General features: G+C 40.9%; 1 protein-coding gene across 7 annotated transcripts; it reads right to left on the minus strand.

Annotated features, from left to right (window-relative positions):
• Positions 1–24,158, minus strand: MSH6 (mutS homolog 6). 7 transcript variants are annotated; one of them, XM_065400457.1, is made up of 10 exons: positions 23,966–24,158; positions 18,544–18,727; positions 17,374–17,406; positions 12,373–13,316; positions 6,619–6,890; positions 5,827–5,944; positions 3,429–3,518; positions 1,040–1,194; positions 707–906; positions 1–140 (listed from the first exon to the last, which is right to left on the minus strand). In XM_065400457.1, exons 1-10 carry the CDS (start codon positions 24,123–24,125, stop codon positions 62–64), a joined length of 2,235 nt encoding a protein of 744 aa, XP_065256529.1. In that variant the 5' UTR covers positions 24,126–24,158; the 3' UTR covers positions 1–61. The 7 variants fall into 7 exon arrangements, with proteins under 7 accessions (XP_065256529.1, XP_065256528.1, XP_065256527.1 ...); XM_065400456.1 differs by having other exon boundaries at positions 6,619–6,891; positions 11,687–13,316; XM_065400455.1 differs by having other exon boundaries at positions 6,619–6,713; positions 10,822–13,316.
• Positions 24,159–25,336: the final 1,178 nt, after the last annotated feature.

Consider the following 25,336-nt stretch of genomic DNA (forward strand, 5'->3'; position numbering starts at 1 on the left):
TAATGTTGTCTGCATACCATCTTTGCGAGAAAAACACCACTCTAATACTTGTTACTGTATCTTACAGATTATTGATTACAGTCATCAGTTTAGGAACAGCTTTATCTCCTGCTGCATTCTCAGCCACCAGGCAAAGGTGCCTAAAGGGGGGGGAAAAATTAGTCCACATTGCTAAGTAACATTTATGTTTAGTAAAAGAGGTCTAGTAAGTTCTTCACTAAGTAATATGTTTTCTAGGTAAATCAGTCTCCACCTTTTTAAGGATGGATCATGAGTTTTTCTGGCAGGCAATTAATCAAAATAAGGGGCTAACCCTCCTTTGCCTTCAGTTTTACCACTTAATTTAATTAGTCTATTTTTGAAGAAGTGGTTTTTTAATGTCTAAGGATGTATTTTATTACTCTTTTATTCAGACACTTGATGGGTTTCATATGAATTTTTAAAGGATAGACTTATGATTTTAAACGTATTACTGTTTCTCTGAAGTCATGTAGCACCTAACATGTAGCCAAGGCATACTTCTAAAAATAACATAGGTGAACCCTGAGAAAATGTCTAGCTCCCCCTAGGAGCCAAGAGGAAAACTTTTCTTCCTCCCTCCCCCCTTCTGTTGTGCTCCAGCATAGCCACTTAACCCCTCTCTACATAGCACAGCACCTGAGTTTTTGGGGTGTTTTTTTTTTAATAAATTCAGGAAATAACTTACCTAAACAGTCTCAGTGAAAGTGTAACTTTCTCAAAGTCTCGTGCTTTTCTGTGACCTTTCTGAATAACTTCCTCTGGAATATTAGCAAGCCTTGCTGCATTGAAACCATAGCTTTTAGGACAAGCTCCTCTAATGAATTTATAGAGGAATGTAATAGTTTCCTGGCTTGGATCTTCACTCTCATTTTCAACCATACATGCCTAAAAAAAAAAAAATAAAAAAAAATAAAAAAAAAATAATCATAAAAGCAGTTTATCCAATACTTTTAGATTAGTGTACATAGAACATTTCCTTCTTTCAGGACACCCTTGAAGTTCAACAGTTTGTACATACCATATGGCCCAGTCGCACAGCAGCACTGTGTGAATAGTCCTCTACTAATGAATAATAGTGTGTGGAAAAAAGCGTGCGACACTTTATATTTTCTGCAAGTTCTCTAACAACTGCACTTGCTATAGCTGTGCCATCAAAAGTAGCTGTGCCTCTACCTGCAAGAGAAGAAGAAAATCCTTCACACATCCAAAGTGGAACTAACTTGCGTTTCTAGACACTAAGCAAAATACGAGTTCAACCCAGCATTTAAAGAGATAACTTAAGCCAGATTCAAGTTATTGTACATGTTATTGAAATAGAGCCCCCTAAATTACTAACAGCTTGTCTACTCAGGGAAGTTAGTGCAAAACAACTACAGTGGAATTTATAGCACAACCTCTCTTGGAAGCTTATTCTAGAATTTATCTATCCTTATACTTAAGTTAGATATTCAAAAAAATCTTTCTAAAAATCTCTCTTGCTGCAGAATAAGCCCACTACTACTTGTCCTACCTTCAGTGGACATGTAGAACAATTGATCACTGTCCTCTTAACAGAGCTGAAGACTTATCAGGTCCCTCAGTTGTCTTTTCTCAAGACTAAGCAAGCTGAGTTTTCCTAACCTTCTCTCATAGGCCAAGTTTTCTAAACTTGGCATCATTTTTGTTTTCTCTTCTAGACTCCAGCTGAAGCCTCACCAGTATGGAGTACAGTGGGAGAATTACCTCACGTCTTCAATATAAACACTCCTATTAATTAACTCCAGAATATTAGCCTTTTTTTCCCCCATTGTATCCCACTGTTGACTCATTCAGTTTGTGATCCACTAACCCCAAAATCCTTTTCAGCTGTACTATCACATAGCCAGTTATTTCCCATTTTGTAATTGGACATTTGAGTTTTCCTTCCTAAGTGTAGTGCTTTGCACGTGTCTTTAATGAATTTTACCTTGTTGATTTCATACCAATTCTCTAAATTGTCAAAGTCAATCAACTCTGTCATCTAAAGTGCTAGCAACCCTTCTCAAATTGGTGTCATCTGCAAATTTCATAAGCATACTCTTCTCTCAAAAGTCATTAATGAAAATACTGAATTAATACTCAACCCAGGACTGACCCCTGTGGGTCTTCACTAGATACATCTTCCCAGTTTGACAGCAAACCATTAACAACACTGAGTACAGCCTTTCAACCAAAAGTGTACCCTCTATGATAATTCAATCTAGTCACATTTCCCTAGTGTTCTTACTACAATCAAGATATATCACGTCTACAGCTTCCCCACCTGTAATGCTGTCAAAGGAAATTAGATTGGTTTGGCTTGCTTTGTTCTTGACAAATCCATGCTGGCTATTCCTTATAACCTATTATCCTCTAGGTGCTGACAAATTATTTTATAATTAGTTCCAGTAGCTTTCCAGATATCAAAGTTAGTCTGACTGGTCTATAATTTCCCAGGTTCTCTTTGTTCCCTTTTTTAAAGATATAAAGATTTTTGCCCTTTTCCAGTCTGAGACCTCACTTGTCCTCCAGGAGTTCTTAAAGAAAAGTGCTAAGGGTTCCAAGATTGCTTCAGCTAGTTCCTCAAAGTACCACCTATGATGAATATCACCAGGCTCTCCTGACTTGAATACATCTAATTTATCTAAATACTCTAACCTGTTCTTTATATATTTTGGCTTGTGTTTCTTCCCCACTGTTAATACTAATTGTGTTGAGTATGTGGTCACCATTAACCTTTTTCATGAAGACAAACAAAATAGACTTGAACAAATCGGTCTTTGTCAACAGTTATTAGCTCTTCCTCTCTAAGGAGAGGACCTAAGTTTTCCTTCATCTTTCTCTTACTCCTGATGTATTTATTACCATCTCAGATTTGCAACCAATTCTTCCCTTGCTGGTCAGAATCAAGTCTAAAATGGTTATCCCCCCAGTTATTTCCTCCACTTTCTGGAACAAAATGTCCCCAATAAGTTCTTGAAATGTGTGTGCTGCTATATTAATTTTGCAACAGATGTAGTTAAAGTCCCCCATAAATATCCAAAACACAAGACTTGGCTATTTGTTCTAGAAATGCCTCTTCCTCCTAGTCTTGATTTGGTAGTCTACAGTAGACCCTCTACCATGATAGCATCCTTTTTTTTTTAACCCCCGGTCAGACTTTTAACTGGTCTATTCTCACCTCCTTCTGGACCTCAAAACAAGTGATATGTATTCTTGATAAATAATGCAACACCACCTCTTTTTTCCCCATCTGGATTCCTGAACAAGCTATGCCCCTCTATACCAATATTCCAGTCATGAGATTTATCCACAAACTCTGATGTCAACTAAGTCATAATTTAGCGTATGTACTAATACTTCCAGTTTTCCCTGTTTATTCCCCATACTTATTAAAAGAGCCTGAATACCTAGTTCATCCACAAGCACAAGGGAATGCTCTGTTGCATGCCGGAGTATGCTGGAAGTCTCACTCAGCTCAACAAAAAAGGTACTCTCTCCTAAAAAGGACAAAAACAAAGCTTCATTCAAAGCATATAGAAGTTTTGCAAAGGCAGGCATGTACAGCATACAGTTCAACAATACAACATTTATTAGCTTGCTGGAAGTTTCAGTTTAGTCTGTGACCAGAGAGATTTAGCAAGAGAATCTCACTAGGAAAAAGCTGAGCTTAAAAAAAAAAAGAGATTCAGACTGTCAGGTAGGGGAACAAGCATAACAGTGAAAACTGGCAATACTAAAAAAACAACCCTGTTTGTACACTAGTCTTAATGTAAAAAAGCAAGCAGGAAAAAAACGAAGTTCTTTCTCTGGTAGAAGAATAACTGGTAAACTAGTGAAATGGTGACAAGAACCAATGAACATTGAGAAAATGATGGGGAAGGGGATATTAGACTGTTAAATGTTGTTTCAAAAACCTATTTAACTCCATTTACTAACATTTTTGGAAAATAAGGCCTTTGTTACAGATTTCAATTTAAGACAATAAAATTCAAACGTCCCAGAGATTCTCTAATGAAGTAAGAGAAAACTAGGCTTGAAATTTCTACTATTTCTACAAACACAATACAAGCAGAAGTAACATATTTCAGATCTTTACATATCACAAAATGCAAGGCCCTTTTCTCAATGGGACTCACCTGAGTAGAATTCTGAACAGAAAACACAAAGTTCCATACATGCAAGACAGCAGACTTTGCAGCAGTTATTTTTAAATGGTCAAATTAAACCAAATATGAACTTAACTTTCCCCAGCTGGGGGGAAATCCCATAGATGTATTTAATTTAACCAGTAACTCTTCTCAGGTTTCAATAAAACTTTGACAAGGAGGAAGTTTTTGGAGACACAGCAGAATTATCCTGAGGAATTTTGAACACTTGCTGCTTCTTTCAAGTAACTCTTCAGTCCTGCTATCAATTCTCCTTCCACTGACTGCCATAAAGCTGTTCTCTCTCCTCCTACTGATATGTTTAAATGATGCTGATCTTGACAGTTATATTTCCAAAACGAGCTCTCATGCAGTATTCAATATTGCTTCTCAGATGACTACTGTATGCATTAATTCCATGTGTGTATGTGGTATTCTAAGATGTGTGGCCGATTAAGGAAAGACCAGTGTTACATGCCATGATTTCTCTAGACCACATCTTTATACAGATGTGGAGGACATTTTTGCAAGAACTTTTCATTAACAGAAATAAAAATGGAACGTTGTAGAGCTAAAAATCCAGCCCAAGATAGAGTGAGTGAGTGAATATAATATAGCAAGCCCCTGGCAGATGGAGCAGAGTCCCCTGCCCCAACTAAGCTTCACAATCATCATTGGTGAGTCCAGTATTAAAGTGTTTTAAATAATGTTAAACTTATACTGTGTATGTATATAATGTCTTTTGTCTGGTGGAAAAAAAATTCCCTGGAACCTAAGCCCCCCTGTTTACATTAATTCTTATGGGGAAACTGAATTTGCTTAACATAGTTTTGCTTAAAGTTGCATTTTTCAAGAACAACTAGGTCATTAAGTGAGGAGTTACTGTATATGCTTATGAATCCGTAAGTCCTCATGTCTCCACCTCCCTGACACTTATACCTCTGCCCTACAGTCAGCTACCATGCAATCAACCTCTTCCACACTGGCTTCCTTCTTTTTCCCTAAATAGATGGCTAAGATAAAATATTCCAAGAAATCTATGAGCTCTACTTTTCTACATTCTCTTGAGTGATGTGGACTCAGAGTTCTTGATGCATTTTGACATCAAGAACCTGGAAAGCAGCCCTGACCTAAGCCACACTGTTTTGGATATTTGGGAGGCAGATGATGTTCCTATAACAGAGCCTTATACCACAAAAGTCTAAGTAGTAGCTGACTTTCTCTGTTCTAAAGTACTTGAAAAAGGGTATTCTAAGGAGACCTGCCATCAGCTGATTAACTTCCAGAAAGCTACCTCAAAATTTGTCTCCCAATGTGGACTCCAATTTCAAGGGTAATCAAGAGAGTTATCCTGGTCTCCCATCAGACATAATAGACAAGCATGTGGAATACCCAGACACAACTGAGGTCCTGTTTCTGCCCTGAAAGCCACACCTCAGGGTTCACTCTCCCCCAGGAGACAGGTAAGTGAAGAACTGCAACTGGCTGGCCCTTTTAATACAGGATGACATACACAGCTTCAGCCTCAGACTTGATCCACTAGCAAGGGTTTAGAATTGTACCCAAATGTCTAGAAAACCACCCAGTGAACGATTTGAATCTACTCAAGTACTTTTACCCACCTACTCAGTTCTACATTTGTACAATTTTAGGAACTCACCTGACATAATTTTGTCTGAGGCACCTAGTCTTGTAAATACTCTGTCAATAGGAGTAAGCCTGCAAGCTTCAGCAGGTACATAGCATCCCAACTGAGCCATTATTGCCAAAAGGCCAGCCTGCAGAACAAAAAGAAAAAGCATACTACTGTCCAACTTTTCTCCTCCCACATGCTTCACTTGGTGATTTAGTTCCACAGCAAGAACGAAGGAATCAAAGTACATCTTCCCCCTCTCCTGGGCCCATAGGCACTACATTACATCATACACCAGCTAGGACTACAAGAGTGTCAGACGTCAGGCTAAGTAGGACTGAACCTAGCTAATAATTGGACAGATATCTTTGAAAAAACAAAAGACTACAGGAATTGGTGTTGACAATTCAGTACTCCCTCCCCCACCTAACTCCAAACTGCATATTGAATCAATATCCCATTATGCCAACAGAGGTAGTGTGTTATGAGAAGCACCCTCTATCCAATGAAATGAAGTCCTGAGCCCAACTGCATTTATTAAAGAACCTCTGCCACTTCCTGAGAACAAGAGTATGTGTCTTGTTTCTCTACATTCTTATTGGTAGGTTACATCCTTCTTATGTAAATACTTGCTGTATTTTCAACCACAGAGTATTTTTCACTTTACAGCCCAAACTGCTGACATGTTGCTGTGTGCTGTCAAGCTGTGACTACACTCCAACCTTGAGATTTCAATAGTGCATTTAATAATTCCTTGATGTAATGTTCTTTAGTGCCCTGGAACAAAAGATATTTTAAGTAACCATATTTCATAGTCACCTGTCTCATTAGCGTAGATTTGCCACCCATGTTTGGGCCAGTTACTAAAACACAGTAGGCTTCACTATTGCTGTCTTCATCTTCATTCTTGGAACCTATTACAATATCATTAGGAATAAAATCATCCCCGAAAAATGTTTTTGTAATGCATGGATGGCGTGAACCTTTAAGCTCCAAGAAGGGTGGAGTATTCTGTTCTGGCAGTAGAATTACAGGTCGGCAGAATGGTCCATCACCTTCTTGACTATAGTTAGCGAGGCACATCAAGACATCTACAAAAGTTAGAAAAATTCCAATTAATTGTAATTATCCCCCATTCCTGGATTTCTGATTGTGCACATACCCAAAAAAAAAAAAAAAAATTACTCACCTTCTCGTAACTGTTGTTCTTAGAGATGTGTTGCTCATATCAATTCCAATCAGAGAGAGAGAGAGAGAGGTGTGTGTATGTGTGTGTGTGTGTAGTCAGTCAGTCATCGGGAGAAATGTGCAGTGGCACCCGAAGACGGATGGGGGAGGGATAGCTCAATGGTTTGAGCATTGGCCTGCTAAACCCAGGGTTGAGAGTTCAATCCTTGAGGGGGCCATTTAGGGATCTGGGGCAAAAATCAGTCTGGGGATTGGTCCTGCTTTGAGCAGGGGGTTGGACTAGATGACCTCCTGAGGTCCCTTCCAACCCTGATATTCTAAGATTAAGTGCAGCAAGTATTCCAGGATAAGCGATATGGGTGCCTGTATTGGGGGTGTGCGGCTCTGAGTGCACCAGATTGTGAACCTTTTCCACTTGGCCAGGTAGGCAGCCTTGGGTGAGGGTTTCCTGCTACCAAGCTGGACCTTCCTAACCTGCTTGGAGCACATGAGTTCCATGGGGTTTAGCCATGAAGCTTCAAAGCCATGGAGGTCGGGGTGGTGAAGGCAACCATGGTCCTGGGTAACCAGGTCTAGGACCAGGGGCAATGTAATAGGGGTGTCCACCAACAGCTCAGTAGCGTGGTACCAGTGTTGGCAAGGCCACGCCGGCGCCACCAGTATGATCGCCACCTTATCTCTGCAGCTCTTGAGCAGGACCTTGTGGAGGAGCGGGAACACGTACAGCAGATGTTCCATCCGGGGAGGAGAAATGCGTCCGCAAGAGAGCTTGGACTATGATTCGCGGACATTTCCTGTTGCCTTGTGCGGCAAAGAGGTCGATCTGGGAAACTCCCCACCTCTGGAAAACTCTGTGTATCACGTCCAGACGGCTGGACCACTCATGGTTGTGGAAGGATCTGCTGAGGTAGTCGGCCAGCTCGTTCTCGGAACCTGGGAGGTAGGATGCTTCCAGGCCCTGGAACGCAAAGGCCAGGGCGGTGCCAATGAGAGCTGTGCCAGGGATCAGTGCTGGGAGGTTGGGGAGCGGTGCCACGACATCGAATTGTGCCGGGTGCGGCGCCATGATGGGGCATGGTGCCGTCTGGTTGGTGCCAGGGAACGGTGCCGCAAACATGTAGTCAGAAATCATCGAGGCAATCTCCGCATCAGCATCGCGGGCTTGCTTCTAGACGGTGCCGTGCGCTGCAGTACCGGAGGCTTATCCCAAACAGCCGGGGACTGTGGTGAAGTCCCTCGCGGTCTCAATGGTGTCCCGGATGGACGGCAACTCTATGTCCTCCACCTCACACTCCTGGCCGGTGCTCATGGACTCTCCTGGACTCGACGGCCCCCCCTTGTGAGGCCAAAGTCGATGGTGCCATCTCCTGGGTCACCAGCGCTGGGTGCTCCTCTCCGGGATACACACCAGTGGCTCTTTCCAAGGTGGCCATCCTCGGCACAGGCAAGCACCCCTGTCCGACTTTCGGTGCCGTTTCTGTAACACCGGGAGTGGAAGCAGTGCCGCGTCGCCTCTGACGGCTGCAGTGTTGGGGAGCGCCGGCCCAGAGTCCTTCCTTGGTACCACTTCACGTACAGAGGCCAGAGCACTCCGCATAGAGGAGCTCAGCACCGGATCCTGCCCGCCCGAGGCTGGCTGGGGACAAAGAGCCACCTCCATCAGGGGCTGTTTTAGGCAAAAGTTCCATATCTTCTTCGTCCTGGGACAAAACCCCTTGTAGATCATGCAGCGGTCCGTTTGGTGTCTTGAGACAAGAGTCATGGGGGTCACCCGTTGGCATGGGCTCATGGCAGGATCTGCAGGGTTTGAATCCTTGGGACTGAGGCAGGACGTGCCCCGAGTCCCCAGGGGAAACAGGAAAGGAGCACCCCCACTCCTATCCTACTAACAAACTATAAACTATTACAACTCTGAAATTATGCTAGGAGAACTACAAGAGCACTTGTAAGAGCAAGCCCCCACAATTCCAACGACCGTCACTGGCAGTAAGAAGGAACTGAGGAAGTGCTGGGTCAGCAGGATCATATATTCACCGCCATGGTGGCACCACTGCCAGGGGCTCTACAGCTGACCCAACGGGTGCTGCTAGGGGAAAAACTTTCCGACGACTGTGCACATGGCACGCACACACCTAATTGGAATAGATATGAGCAATCACTTGAAGAACAAGATGATCCTTCCCTCTCCTGAGGAGATTACCCTTGCCGAACCTTTAATACATTAGTAGCACTCACGCTTTCTGAAGTGGAGACTATATGTAAAGATTTTATATTTCCCACCCAATTGATTTTATTTGGTCATAAGTAATTTCCTCCACTGGACAGCACTTTAAATATAAGCCTTCAACATCTGCCTTGTGCTTTGGTTAGAAGGCAAAAACTCAAGTACACAAGCAATATATATTTGTATTTAGTGCATCTTGCACTAGCTTTCCCCTGAGTTCTGACAGAAAACTAGGAAGAAAAATGGCTTCTACAACAATGAATTACTTCATGGCAAAAAGGGACTCACCACAAGGTTCAGTTATTGCTTGAAATTTATTAGAATAAAGTTTTAAAATACTAAAAGTCTGTTGTCCTATCAGAGATGGACACAATCAAATCAATGTTATTTCAGTCTAATGCATCTCACAGCTGGAGTTGCCATGGCTCTAACTTCAATGCATGGTCACAACTGTGTACTACTTAAACGAAAACCTGTCCTAAGCTTTCCATTGCCCCACATGAGAGAATCCTACTTTTTGGCAAGGGACAGCTGAGCCAGGACCACATCCCAAGAAGAATTATTGGTCCCTAGTATCCGTATGCATCAAGCCATGTATTTTAGGTGTCCTAAAAAAGGATTTTGGTGACTAGGCACCCACATTTTAAACATTTAGACCCAACTGCCTTGCAGCTTTATCTGCCTCAGCATCTTCTGGGAAGAGACCAACTGTTTCGTGTTCAGGGTGTGGCTGGCTGGACCCTTCTTCCAAACCACCCAGTCCCAGATGATATTACTGGCCTGCCTGCCCTCCCTTTCCCACAGCAGTGGGACCATGAACACTATGCTTTATTTCTCTCCAGAGCAAAGATATCCCAGAGTGCTCCATGCTAACAGAGCACTCCCAATAGGCACAGCAGTACTTCTAGTTCTGCAGATGTGGAAGGTGAACACAGCAAATAATTTCTGGGAGAAGAGTTAACAGCAAGTTTGAGGATTACTGGCCTATCTTCCAACCCCCAACCCTCCTTTTCAAGAGAGAAGAGGAAGTAAGGAAGGTAGGTGGTGGTTTAAGTCATTCAGGAGTAAAAGGTAGTTGGCTTCCTACAATAAAACAGCTAAGGAGAAGGATTGTTGAGCCTTTCCTGGCTCGAGTTTTACTTCCACGATAAAATCTGAACCCATTAAAAGGTCTATGTACTTTCATTAGGAATTTTTTGCACAGTAATGTTTGTTCTCAAGGAGTGATTAAAACATACAAGCAGCTGATCTGCACTTAAGATTCCTAAATTTGCTGACTGACCATTTATATTGAACTTGGACATAACTGGCAATGCACACTTCCAAGTGCAATATGGGAAGAAGGAACTTGTAAAACAGCAGGGCCCGGTGATTCATTGCTGCTGTTTAGTCGCAGTTGAGAAAAAAAGGCAGGTGGCTACTTCTCATTTTCATGCCGAGGTCAAATGCACTGGTCTAACACTGCACTCGGGATTTTTAAGAGCAGGTTAGCAGCTGCCCCTCAGCAGTTTTAGCTTGTCCACACCAGATTTCTGGGTTCTCAGTACTATCAGATAACAGAATGTTTTTGTTAACTTGATAAGCAATTAAAAAAAAAATACACAACTTACCTAATACAGCAAAGCATTCCACTGCTGTTTGCCAGTCTTTGCTATTTTTATCAAAATTGTGGAACAGTCTCCTCATACAGTCTTTCAGCGCTGCATCTCTCCGTTCTTCGGCATTGACCATCTCCGCCAGCATCTTCTCTATCTCCTTGGTCCAGTAACGTTTATAACCCTTTCTGGTGGACTTCAATTCATATTCCTCAGGCAAATTGTGAGATATTGCATTTTCTGGGATTTCCATTTGGTAGCGGTTTTTGCCTGCTCCCCAGTACAGCATGGCTTTGAATCCAAGCCGTTTGCGTTGTTTATCCAAATACTCCCGAAGATTCTCTTCAATGTCTATAATATCCTTTAGTGCTTTATCATAATCGGGGTCAAACCCAGCCTTCGGAGTAATCACTCCAGTCTTTCGAGCCTCATTATGGTCAAAAGCAGTATCCCATCTTTTAAGTTCTGTACTCAGGTCTGGGAAACAACCCTCTGGATTTTTAGACTTCAGGGTGACTAACTGCTTAAGTATTTTAGATTTGAAATCAGCAGCAATTTCTTCCATAATCCCTATGGTCTCAAGCATTACTTTAAATCCTTCCAGCGCAGACAAGAAGTCAGTGATTTTTTTTTTGCTGTATCTGGTTTCTTCATAAAAGATAGCTCTGTTGTCTGGATGAGTCTCACTTTTAAGTGGTGATCCAATACTGTGAATTTTGCTCAGGAGCCTTTCAAGGTCTGGAAGTTTCTTCAGAAGTTCACTAACTTCAAACATTTTATCAGGAACTGCCAGAAGATCTTCAACTGCATCCAAACGATCATTGATAGCGTGGGGATTACAGAGGGGCGCACATATCCACTGTTTCAGGAGTCGCTTTCCAAAAGGGGTACAACAAATGTCAATCCTTTCCAGTAATGTGCCTTCTATGGTGCCAGTAGTTCCATTCTGCAGGATTTCCAAGTTCGCTAGCGTCACCCCATCCAGCACCATCCGCTGATTAGTTTTAGCAAAGAAACTGCTTGATCCTTTAGCTTTGGCAACATCAGTGTCCACAGGAACATACTCTTCAAAGTTTGCCCGAGATAAGAGCTCCTGGTCAATAAGGCATTTCTTGAGGTAGAAGACACATCCACCGAGAGCAGACAAAGCTAACTCACAGTTTTCACCAGGAGTAAGACCCAGAGAGTCACTTTCTGAGGTCATGGATTTGATCACAGGAGGCAGAATAAACAGATTATCAACGTTCTGCTTATCCTCAAAGTAGCCTTCTTCAATTAGAGTTTTCAGTGTTTTAGATGCATTCCAGAACTGGGAGCCAGAGATCAAGCCTTCTTGCATGGAAGAAGAAAGTGAGCCTTTTAATATCTTGTGTGTGTCTGCAGACAGATTTCCTTTCTCAAACAGGATCTGCACAGGAGTGTAGTGTGCCACCAAAGTTCTAAACCTTGAGCAGTGGCGGTCATCTGGAAATTGGCCCACATAAAATTTTCCTACTGATGTGTCAACAAAACAGACACCATATGCACGGTGGTGGCCAGAAGAGTCTTCAACTTTTTCTTTTACACTGAGAAGGTATTTATTAAGGTTTTCAGAAGGGTCTCCATCCAGAACACTGTAGGTCTGTGTCCCTTTGGTAATTATCCTGCATATTTCTCTGCGTACAACCCTATCAAACTTTGTTGGGTGGGCCAGGGATCTGCAGCGTGCCTCCATCATTTCAGGAGTCTCGGTCTGCTCAACCCGGACTACTTTGTAACCCTTCTGTACCAGAACATCAGAGAATCTGCCAAATGCAATTTCTGGAAAACCTGAATGGGCCCAAATACCTTTCATAAATATCAGTCCCAGTTCATTTACACCAGTGACTGCATCCATATGATACAACTCATAGAACTTCCCAACTTTGTAGAAGATTACAGCATCAAAGTTCTGAGACTTTAGCTGCCACCACTTCCGCATTCCTGGGGTACACTTGTTAAGGTAGTCCTCTGGCACATGGAGGGTACATGGGTCATAATGAGGATCACTTTGTCTTCTTCTACATCCATCTCTCTTTTTCCCTTCCTGAAGCCATTCAAGTTTATCATGTTCCCATATAGTAGAACTGCTAACATTTGGCTGAGACTCAAAGTTTTCAGGCGCTGCAAAAGAGGTCAGCCTTGACTTGGTTTCTAATGAAACAGTTACTGCTCTTTTGGGTGCTTCAGAAAGGTCATTTTCCAAGCTATTCCTTTTAGCAGGTTTGCGGTCAGTTTCTCTCTTTCGTTTAGAAGGGACTTTCACAGGACTATCTACATCCAGCTTTGTGTCTGTCTCAGAACTGGCAGATTCACCTTCGCCCATTCCACTGCTTGCTTCATCGCTGCTTGCTTCATCTTTAGCATCTGGCTTAAACTCTTCATCTGAACCTTCATTATCACTGTCAGAGTCCACCACTCTTCGTTTTTTGGCTTTCCCACCACTTCTCCACTTGCTTGCCAGCAGCTTTTTTTTTTTCTCCTCCTCCTCACTATCATAATCTTCACTGTTGCCCGAAGCACTTTCACTAACCTGTTAGAAAGCAAAAGGCAAATTGCTTGATCAGCTACAAGGATAAAACAGAAGAGGGCAATTATCAAGTGATCCATTCTGTCGTCCAGTCCCAACATTTGGAATTCAGGAGCCTAGGGACACCCAGAGCATAAGGTTGCATCCCTGACCATCTTGGCTAATAGCCATTGATAAACCGATCCACCATGAATTTGCTTAACTCACTTATGCTTTTGACCTTCACAACATCCCCTGGCAGGTAGTTCAACAGATTGATTGTACGTTGTGTGAAGTACTTCCTTTTGTTTTAAACCTGCTGCCTGTTAATTTCATTAGGTGACTCTCGCTTCTTGGGTTATGTGAAGGGTTAAATACCACCTCCCTAGTCACTTTCTCCATCCACACCATTCATGATTTTATAGACCTCTGTCTTATCACCCCTTTGTCATTTTGTTTCCAAGCTGAACAGTGCCAGTCTTTTTAATTTTTCCTCATATGGAAGCTGTTCCATACCATTAATTGTTTTTGTTGCCCTTCTCTATTTTTTCCAATTCTAATACATCTTTTTTGAGATGGGGCAACCAGCACCACATGCACTATTCAAGGTGCGGGTGTATCATGGATGTATATAGCGGCGTTTTATTATCTATCCTTTTCCTAATGGTTCTGTTAGCTTTTTTGACTGCTACTGCACACTGAGTAGACGTTTTCCTATCCATGATGACTCTAAGATCTTTATTGAGTGATAACAGCTAGTTTAGACCCCCATCATTTTGAATGTATAGTTGGGATTATATTTTCCAATGTGCATTGCTTTGCATTTATCAACACTGAATTTCGTCTGCCATTTTGTTCACTCAGTTTTGTGAGAGCCCTTTGTAACTCTGAGCAGTCAGCTTTGGACTTAACTATCCTAAGTAATTTTGTATAGTATGCACATTTTGCCACCTCCCTCTTTACTCCCTTTTCCAGATCATTTATGAATATGGTGAACAGCACTGGTCCCAGGACAGATCTTTGGGGGACAGCCGCTTTTTACCTCTACTTTTGTTTCCTGTCTTCGAACCAGTTACTGAACCACGAGAGGACCTTCCCTCTCATCCCATGGCTGCTTACTTTGCTTAAGAGCCTTTGATATGGGACCTTCTCAAAGGCTTTCTGAAAATCCAAACACCCTATATCGACTGGATCACGTTTGTCCATATGCTTGTTGACACCCTCAAAGAATATTAATAGACAGGTGAGGCATGATTTCCCTTTACAAAAGCAGTGTTGACTCTTCCCCCACATATCAGGTTTATCTGTGTCTCTGATAATTCTGTTCTTTACTATACTTTCAAACAATTTGCTTGGTACTGAAGTTAGGCTTATCGGCTTGTAATTGCCAGAATCGCCTCTGGAGACATTTTTTTAAATGGGTGTTATACTAGTTATCATCCAGTCATCTGGTACAGAGTCTGATTTAAGTGGTAGGTTACATACCAGTTAGTAGTTCTGCAATTTCATATTTGAGTTCCTTCAGAACTCTTGGGTTAATACCATCTGATCCTGGTGACTTATTACTGTTTACTTTATCAGACATGTTCCAAACCACCTCCAGTGACAATCTGGGACCGTTCCTCAGATTTGTCACCTAAAAGAAGCCTTGGGTGTGGGGATCTCCCCTTTATCCTCTGCAGTGAATTAACTTCTCTACAATGGCCTTGTCTTCTGTGAGTGCTCCCTTCATACCTTGATCATCCAGTGGCCGCACTGTTTGGCAAGCTTCCTGCTTCTGATGTACTTAAAAAAAAAAATTGTTAGTTTTCAAGTCTTTTGCTAGTTGCTCTTCAAATTCTTTTTTGGCCTGCCTAATTAAACTTTTACGCTTGATTTACCAGAGTTTTTGTGTCTTTCTATTCTCCTCAATAGAAGCTAATGTCCAGTTTTTAAAAGGATGCCTTTTTGCCTCTAACCACTTTTTTACTCTATCTTTTAGCCATGGCAGCATTTTTTGGTTCTCATTTGACAAAACATTTTCCATTTTGACCATCTTTTTGGTATTAATAGGAGAAGATAGAATTAAATAATTTCTTTAAATGAATCTTTTTATAGTATTAAGAGATGCCAAACTAAGCTGATACAATCTGATTTTCTATGGAGTATACTGGACTCTTGTACTTTTGCATCAACAACAAATTAATGAAGTTTCATGCTCAAAAGGCCTTCAATCCCAGATTATATAGTCAAAATTATACAATGATCTCTGTAGGGACTTACGCAAAGCCCTGCATAAATACAGGCAGAACCAATAAAAACTGATGAATTTGATCTCTCCAAGACCTTGCCTTTCTCCTGCCTATATATTTAAGGATCAATCACAATTAGAAATCTAGTTCTTGTTTATTCCATTTTTTAAAAACAACTATGGAGAAATGAGAAGAAGAATGATCCAGTTCAGTGGTTAGGGTACCAGCCCAGGCCTCTGGTTCGATTCCCTGCTCCGCTACAGACTTGTGATCTTGGGTAAATCACAATCTCTCTGCCTCTGTTTCCCCATCTGTAAAATTGGTGTTACGGCACTTCCCTACCTCACAGAGGTGGTGTAAGGATAAATACATAAAGGACTGTGAGACAATCAGATCCTATGATGGGGGCTATACAAATACGTAAGACAGACAGAACTGGTAGACTTATGACACTGAAAAGATAGAACAAGCTTAAATGTATTAACTGAGGGAAAAGGGCATAGCTGAGTCATCAGACTGGACCTACTTTCAATGGCTTCAGACTAAATAATGTAATTGTAGCCACTCAGAAGAGAAACATAACCCTGCTTAGCACATTCAGCTACTGCTTAGCAGTTGCACAGAAATAGTGATGGAGGAGTAAAGATCTGAACCAGTTCCCTTCCCCCACAGCCCCAACTGGCCAGGGGTACTCCCTGCTTGGCTTTCATTTTAGCAGTCCAGCTGCAAGGTGGGATCTTCCCACACATGGAGGCTGCTTGAAGCTGTGCAATCCAATTGCAGTTTAAGAATATAAAATTCACCAGTCAGCATACCAAATAGCACACTGGATCTTAGTGAATCAGCAAATTTAGACAGTCACACATCAATTAATAATAGCTATGACAAGTTTAAGATGGTTAGTACCATTTCCTAGAAGCCTCTGCAAAATTAATATTAAAGTGGACACCCTCTTAAAAACCTAGTCAATTTCAAAACATTGAAATAGAAGTAGTTTCAGGAATACCACCTGCTCAATAGTTCCCTTGCCAATTTTGATTTTCACTATGTTTTAAGACTTTTTCTTCCCTGTTGCTGTCTGAATCACACAAAGCAAGAGAAACGTGAAACAGATCAAAGTGCTGTCAAAACACCCAAAACAAAAACTAAAGTAAAACTTTTTAGAATCACAAAAACAGAGCTGAAAGTGACCTCAAAGTTATGTCTACACTGCAGCTAAGATTTCCAGCACAAGTAGACAGGGTCACGCTAGCTCAGGTTGAGATAGCGTGCTAAACATAGTGTGGATGTTGCAGCACTGATGGCAGCCTGGGCTAGCCACCACATTCCAAACCCACCTGACCCCTCTCCCCAGGCAGCTAGCAGCACTGATGGTGGCACTGCTATTGTTAGCATACTAGCTCAAGCTGAGCTATCACAGGTCTGTCTTACTCAGACTGGAAATTACACTTTTCCGCTGCAGCGTAGATAATCCTGCCTCAGCATGGCAGGGTATAAGTATACTTGGACACTCCCTGACATCTGTTTATCTAACCTGTTCTTAAAGGTCAGGGATCCCACAGCCTCCCTAGGTAACCCATTTCCTTTATTCTTTCCAGTTAACTGCAACATAAGTGAAACTGTTGACGCTGTTGCTTTAACAATCTAGTGATGCATGTCTATATCTTGTGCTGAGTACGTAGCTACTGTATTGGCTATGATTAGAAGTCTAAGTCAAAATTTGCAAAAAATGAATGTTTGTAGTTAGCTTCTGAAATTCATGTTTAAGTGCCTGATTTTAAACACCCCCTTCCTTTTTTAAATCTTGACCCTAGTTTGTGATCAGATGTACTTTTGTCTGCCCTCTCCCACACAAACATTGAACATTAAACCCAATTTTATTCTCACCAAGTTTTCAGTTATTGAAAATTCAGAGCTCAATCAAAACCCCTTACAAGATGCACATTGTAGTGGAATTTTGATTTACCTCTGACTGCTCATTTGTATTTACTATTAATGCCACCTGATGTGCTACAAGTGGACTGCACTAATAAATTACACTTCAACAGCTAAAATAGCCAGGAATAATTATAGGCTAGATCAGTGGTTCTTAAACTTTTTTTTTCCTGCAGACCACTTGAAAATTGCTGAGGGTCTTGGCAGACCACTTAATGATCTTTCCAAATGTTGTTTGTAACATTAGCTAACTATTGTAAAGTGCTTTGGATAAAAGCGCTATATAAAAAAAAACTAAAACTTTTTTTGTTCTACAAATAACAGCACACAAATATCAGTAGTCTGACCTTTCTAATGCAATGGATGTGCCCTCTCTCCCCTGCCGCAGCAGCCCCCGAGTTGGGGCTAGGAAGTGGGGGAGGAGGGGCTCTCCACCACCACAGCAGCCACAGAGCTGAGGCTGGGAAGGAGGGGGGGGGGAAAGGGGTCTCTCCCCAGCAGCCACAGCCCTGGAGCTGGGGAAAGTCGCCTCTTTCTCTGGCCGCTGCAGCCCTGCACACCCCAAATTCCCCCCACCCCCTCTTCTCACCCCACTTCCCCCTACCCCCTATTCCCCCCAAGGCCACGACCTCACCTTAAATGTGCGTATGCTCCAGGGTCCAGGCACCTAATTAGTGGAGCCATACCTGCGTGGCTTCATTAATTAGGTGGGTGGCCCTTCATTTTTTCATGTGCAGCCGCCCAGGCGCGCACCTTAGAGGGAACTATCCACGGACCACCTGAATGGAGCTCGCGGACCACAGTTTGAGAACCTCTTGGCTAGATCCCTTTTCAGATTATCAAATACAGGCACTGCATGGTCCATGATTGTAGATCTCTTCAGCTATTAACAGGTTTCATTAGAACCCAAATTATTTTTGGATTACTCCTGATTCAGACAACTAAAGAGGTTATTGAGAAAGGAAAGGATAAGATGACAACATAACAAATGTGGGCTCTTTTTCCCAGTTCTAACACCATCTCTGCAATGAGATCACAGAAAACAGAAAAAAAGTTACCTCCATCTCTTCCTCATCTTCAGTATCTGAAGGTTCATTGCACACTGCCAGTTCAAGCCGCTTAGTTTTATCTTTGCGCATAGCATCATCTGCCATTTCCATTGCTCTTTTAATTTCAGGCTTTGAACTGTAAAACATACCTCCCCTCAGCGTTTCCCTAACCGCTGAGCCTACAAAACATGCAAATAATAGGTCAGAACCTGAAGCAAAGTCTAGCCTGAGGCCAGTCATCACTGTAGATGCTCACTCTCCGCATTTAAATAAATTATGTTCAGACCACTAGTCTCATCCAGCATTTTTGAATCACAAGTCCAATATGACAAGTTCAATGTGAGATTATTCCATCTGACTGATTTTAAACATGTAAACTTATTTGTTCAGCATGAAGTAGTGGGGGCAAGACTTGCCTAAGAGAATTAGTTTGTATATCTGTCCAGTAAAATGTGTACCTAGTGCAAGAACGCTGGATGAGTCTCACATTTCTACAACTGATTAGTCTTGGTCTGAACATTTATCCAATTATAAGAAAACTATTTTCTGGATTTAGCATTTACAATTAAATTCTATATCTGACAGTAACCATCATGGTTGAAAAACGACAACATTTTACACTGGCAGCATGAGAGCTCAAATTGAGACTATGATCTGGGAACGGGACCTACTCAAATAGAACCTTATGCCCTTTCTGTGGATCACTTTAAAGAACTCTGGTTGAAGTTAGTAATCCAGCTTCTACCCATTGGCTTTTCAATTAGAACAGAGGTCCCCAAACTGTGGGGCACACACCCCTACAGGGGCATAGAGGAACATCCGGGGGAGTACGCAAAAAACAAAACAATGTAAAACTTTAGAGCCTACAAGTCCACTCAGTCAGACTTCTCGTTCAGCCAATCGCTAAGACAAACAAGTTTGTTTACATTTACGGGAGATAATGCTGCCCACCTATTATTTACAATGTCACCAGAAAGTGAGAACAGGCATTCACATGGGACTTTTGTAGCCAGCATTGCAAGGTATCTACATGCCAGATATGCTAAACATTCATATGCTCCTTCATGCTTCTGCCACCATTCTAGATGACATGCTTCCATGCAGATGACACTCATTAAAAAAAAATAATGCATTAATTTGTTTGTGACTGAACTCCTTGGGGGAGAATTGTATGTCTCCGGCTCTATTTTACCCGCATTCTGCCATATATTTCCTGTTATAGTAGTCTCAGATGATGACTCAGCACATCTTGTTCATTTTAAGAACACTTTCTCTGCAGATATTTGACAAAATGCAAAGAAAGTACCAATGTAAGATTTCTAAAGATGCTACAGCTCTCAACCCAAGGTTTAAGAATCTGAAGTGCCTTCTAAAATCTGAGAGGGATGACGTGTGGAGCATGCTTTCAGAAGTCTGAAAAGAGAAATACTCCAATGCGGAAACTACAGAACCCGAACCACTAAAAAAGAAAATCAACCTTCTGCTGGTGGCATCTGACTCCGATGATGAAAATGACCACGCGTCGGTCCGCACTGCTTTGGACTGTTATCAAGCAGAACCTGTCATCAGCATGGATGCATGTCCTCTGGAATGGTGGTTGAAGCATGAAGGAACATATGAATCTTTAGCACACCTGGCATGTAAATATCTTGCAACGCTGGCTACAACAGTGCCATGAGAACACCTGTTCTCACTTTCAGGTGACATTGTAACAAAGGGCTTGGCTACACTTGCAGCTGTACAGTGCTGTGAGGTAAACCTGTCTTCGTACAGCGGAGTAGGGAAAGCGCTGCAGTCTGTCCACACTGACAGCTGACAGCGCAGTGGCGTGGCCACACTTGCAACATTTGCAGCTGTGTTGGGAGCGGTGCATTATGGGCAGCTATCCCAGCATTCATGTGCCTGCAATGTGCTTTTCGAAACGGGGAGGGTGGGGTGAAGTGTGACAGGGAGTGTGGGGGGAGAGAGTGTGTGCTTTTTGGAGCGTGTCAGCACTCTATTTTGCAAGTTCCGAACTCCCGGCACCCTGCTCATTCATTCACTCACTCACTCAAAGCAAACAGCAAACTGTTTGCTTTTTCTCTGTGGTACGAGCTTTGAAACCGGCACTTCCGCATTCCTGCAGCCGGTCACAACAATGGAGAGGATTGGCCACTTGACAAGGTGATCAGTACAGCACTGCAGGTTGATTCCTGGTACACACTCACAGGGGAGAGTCGTAGCCACTCCGCTGTATCTCTTATGCTTCTCGGGGAGGTGGAGTACCTGCAGCGGTGTACCCAGGGAAATACAGCGCTGTACGTGCCTTGCCAGTGTAGCCGGTCAGTGAGTTACAGCGCTGTGGGCAGCTTTACAGCGCTGTAACTCGCAAGTGTAGCCAAGGCCAAAGAAGCGGGCAGCATTATCTCCTGCAAATATAAACAAACTTGTTTGTCTGAGCGATTGGCTGAACAAGAAGTAGGACTGAGTGGACTTGCAGGCTCTAAAATTTTACATTGTTTTATTTTTGAATGCAGTTTATTTTTGTACATAGTTTTACATTTGTAAGTTCAACTTTCATGATAAAGAGATTGCACTACAGTACTTTTATTAGGTTAATTTAAAAATACTTTTTTTTTTTTTTCCTTTAAACAGTGAAAATACTTGTAATCAAAAAAATATAAAGTGAGCACCGTACTCTTTGTATTCTGTGTTGTAATTGAAATCAATATATTTGAAAATGTAGAAAACATCCAAAAATATTTAAATTAATGGTATTCTATTATTAACACTGCAATTAATCACGATTAATTTTTTAATCGCTTGACAGTCCTAAATATAACATACTAACACTTTATCAAGAATCAACAAATCTATATCTTGTCACAATAAACCTTATGGACAGCAGTGATTTACTCTAACCTATTTTGACTATGTAATTTTGATATCAGTATAAAACTAACAGTCCTTGGTACAAGTCCTTTATCAGTTTTCCAGTCAAGATTAATATGCGAGTTACAGACTATGGGAATTGGTTGTGCTAAGTCAGTGAAACAATTCAGAACTTGGACAGTTGCTTAATTATTCAAAGCAGGAACTTAATTCATATTTACCTCTCAGGTACAGATATCAGTAGTTATGACTTTCCATTCATGCACACTCAACTACATTGCACCTCCCTGAAGTTTATACACCCATTATAAAAAAAAATAAATGAAAAATGGCCAATTATTTAACATATAATTGTTGGCGTGAAATGCATCTACATCTTCTGTATGTAATTTTTAATATATCTTCCCGTAGAAAATAAATTCAAGAGTCAAATACAGAGTTAGAAAATATATTAGCATTTTTCAATTTATATGCAGATGGGAGCACAATAAGGTAAGTAGTTAACAGCTTTTAAAATAAAATTATAAAAAATAAATTATAAACAAATTAATCATGCAATTAAACAATAGAATACCATTTATTTAAATATTTTGGATGTTTTCTACATTTTCAAATATACTGATTTCAATTACAACACAGAATACAAAGTGTACAGTGCTCACTTTATTTTTTTATTACAAATATTTGCACTGTAAAAAATAAGTCTTTCAATTCACCTAATACAAGTATTGTAGTGCAATCTCTTTATCATGAAAGTTGAACTTACAAATGTAGAACTATATACAAAAAATAACTAATTTGGTTTTATTTTTGAATGCAAACTTTAGAGCCTACAACTCCACTCAATCGTATTTCTTGTTCAGCCAATCGCTCAAACAAGTTTGTTTACGTTTTGCAGGAGATAATGCTGCCTGCTTCTTGTTCACAATGTCACCTGAAAGTGAGAACAGGTGTTCTCATGGCACTGTTGTAACCAACGTTGCAATATATTTACATGCCAGATGTGGGTAAAACAGAGAAGGGGACATACAATTCTCCCACAAAGAGTTCAGTCACAATTTAATTAACGCATTTTTTTAAACAAGTGTCATCTGCATGGAAGCATGTCCTCTGGAATGGTGGCCGAAGCATGAAGGGGCATACAAATGTTTAGCATATCTGGCATGTAGATACCTTGTAGGGTGACCAGATCTCTCGATTTTATAGGGACAGTTCCGATATTCAGGGCTTTTTCTTATATAGGCGCCTATTACCACCCACCCCCATCCCAATTTTTCACACTTTCTATTTGGTCACTCTAATACCTTGCAATGCTAGCTACAAAAGTGCCATGCAAATGCCTGTTCTCACTTTCTGGTGACACTGTAAAGAAGAAGAAGCGGGCAGCATTATCTCCTGTAAATGTAAACAAACTTGTTTGTCTTAGCGATTGGCTGAACAAGAAGTAGGACTGAGTGGCCTCTGATGTTTTATATGGTTTTGTTTTTGAGTGCAGTTATGTAACAAAACACAAAAAAACCACTGCATTTGTAAGTTGCACTTTCACAACAAAGAGATTGCACTACAGTACAGGATATCCTCAGACTTACAACACAATTGGTTCCTGAAAATTGCGTCATAAGTCGAAACGTTGTAATAGGAACCCCAATCCACTCCATTGCAGGACACAATGTCAAAGTCAAAACCAGTGGTCATAAGTCGAATCAGGGTGTCAATTCAGAGCCGTCCTAAGTGCTGTTCGTCCTAAGTCGAACGTTGTAAAGTCAAGGACTGCCTGTACTTGTATGAGGTGAATTGAAAAGTACTATTTCTTTTATCATTTTTACAGTGCAAATATTTGTAATAAAAATATACACTTTGATTTTAATTACAACAAAGAATACAGTACTCATGAAAATGTAGACAAACATCCGAAATATTTAATAAATTTAAATTGGTATTCTATTGTTTAACAGTGCGATTAAAACTGTGATTAATCACGATTAATTTTTGAGTTAATCACGAGTTAACTGCAATTAATCGACAGCCCTAGTTATATTCAATCTTTGAAACAATATAAACACTATAATTTAATCTGTTCTGTAATTTCTAATATTACCATAAAACTTTAATATAATGTATGAATTTAGAAGAAATCAAAGCTGTACTTAGCTAAACCAGCCAAAATCTTAAGGATCACCAGAATTATTTAATCAATGTGTGTCTAATCCTACATCTAGTCTATTGTTCTCAGACAAAGAGCAATCCTTGAGACATCCCAAGGTCCCCCAGCAAAATCAGGAAAGACCAGGCTTGACATTCCTGATATTTCTAGGGTAATAAAAACAAACAGAAAATTTTTTACAAAATATATACTTTCTATATCCGGAATAAGCAAAAAAGGACAAACCCATTTTTTTTGTTTAAAGCCCTTTAAAGCAAAGAGTTTCCGTTCAATGGGAAACGGAATTTTCCCTACACAGGAACGTCAGCAGAAGTGTTTATTCCTTTAGACCAAACTGCCTCTCTCCAGTTCCCTTTTCAAATATTTAAGTTACACCTCTTACCTTTATATGGCTTTAAGTATTTAATGCTAACCCAGCCCCTTGTTGGGCTGTCATCAAAAAATTGTACATGTACACGAGAGGATTTTCCTTTCGCTCTGACTAGAGTTCCTTCAGTTGGGTGGTTGTATACAAGACATGGCCACCAGGGGTACCCTTCCATCTTGGCCCAAACCAAATCACCAGGTGAATAATCACAGGAGACACTGCAAACACAGAGACAGAACTTGATTAACAGGTAAAAAGTCCCCAATCTTTAAGTCAGTCCCTTCATAAAAGTTATAGCACTACTTCTAAGTCAAACTATTTATCAGAAGCTACTAGAGAGACTGGGCTGGTCTCAGCAGGTCTTGGTTGCTCTTGGGTTAACAGTTATATTCTACATGCAAACACTTTTACTGAACACTCCCAAATATCTCTAAAAAACCCAGTAGATTATCTATGGGGTGTAAAAATACCAGACATAATTTAGCTAACAGGGAAAAATCTTCAGAAACAGATTTTCAAGAGCAATTAGCAGACGCAATTAAGAACAGATTTTTAACAGAACTCAGTTCTCACTAAGATACCTAAGGGAAGTGACTAGAACTTTCAAAAAACCTCAGCAGCTAACAGAAATAGGACTGTTGGATGCTGAGGACTTGGAAAAAAAACTGGAAAATAATGGCCTGCTTTTCAAATCAGCAAAAGCTGGAATCCAGTGATTAGCACAGATTTTATAGCACATATTAAGACATCAGTCAAACAAGCAACAATATTCAGGAAAGATTAACTAAATGCTAATTGATTCACCATCGTTTCTTTAAGCTAGAAGAAAAATTGTTTCTTCACAAATGGCTATTCACTGTTTCTTTGAACATGATTTTCACAAAGCGCTGTAAGAAATGATTTCAAAGCCGTTTTAAGTCCTTCCCACCCAAAAGACAGTTTTATTCCATCTACAATAGCAGTTTATTTCCAGTACTGGCTAATTACTAGCAACAAGCCAGTTTCAGTGAAAATGGACTTTCTGTATTAAAAAAGGACACATACTTTATCTGAAAGTGGTGAGATTACATAAAAGGTTTGTGTACCCCACTGTAAATTTGTACATTACAGTAACTCCTCGCTTAACATTGTAGTTATTTTCCTGAAAAATGCAACTTTAAGCGAAACGATGTTAAGCGAATCCAATTTCCCCATAAGAATTAATGTAAATGGGGGGGGGGGGTTAGGTTCCAGGGAAATTTTTTTCACCAGACAAAAAACTATATATTCTATAGATATACACACAGTATACATTTTAAACAAACAATTTAATAGTGTTCACAGCTATGATGATTGTGAAGCTTGGTTGAGGTGGTGAAGTTAGAGGGTGGAAGAGGGAGGGATATT

Source organism: Emys orbicularis, chromosome 3 (genome assembly GCF_028017835.1).
Source record: "Emys orbicularis isolate rEmyOrb1 chromosome 3, rEmyOrb1.hap1, whole genome shotgun sequence".
Taxonomy (NCBI): domain Eukaryota; kingdom Metazoa; phylum Chordata; order Testudines; family Emydidae; genus Emys; species Emys orbicularis.

Coding starts and splice junctions, on each gene's coding strand:
- MSH6 (XM_065400454.1), bottom strand. CDS start 24,125: ATGGAAGGGTACCCCTGGTGGCCATGTCTTGTATACAACCACCCAACT. Junction 17,407..18,543: donor ATGGAGGTAACTTTTTTTCT/GTTTTCTGTGAT, acceptor TGTGTGGGAGAG/GGCAGACAAAAGTACATCTG. Junction 13,317..17,373: donor ACATCTGATCACAAACTAGG/GTCAAGATTTAA, acceptor AGATTATGATAG/TGAGGAGGAGGAGAAAAAAA.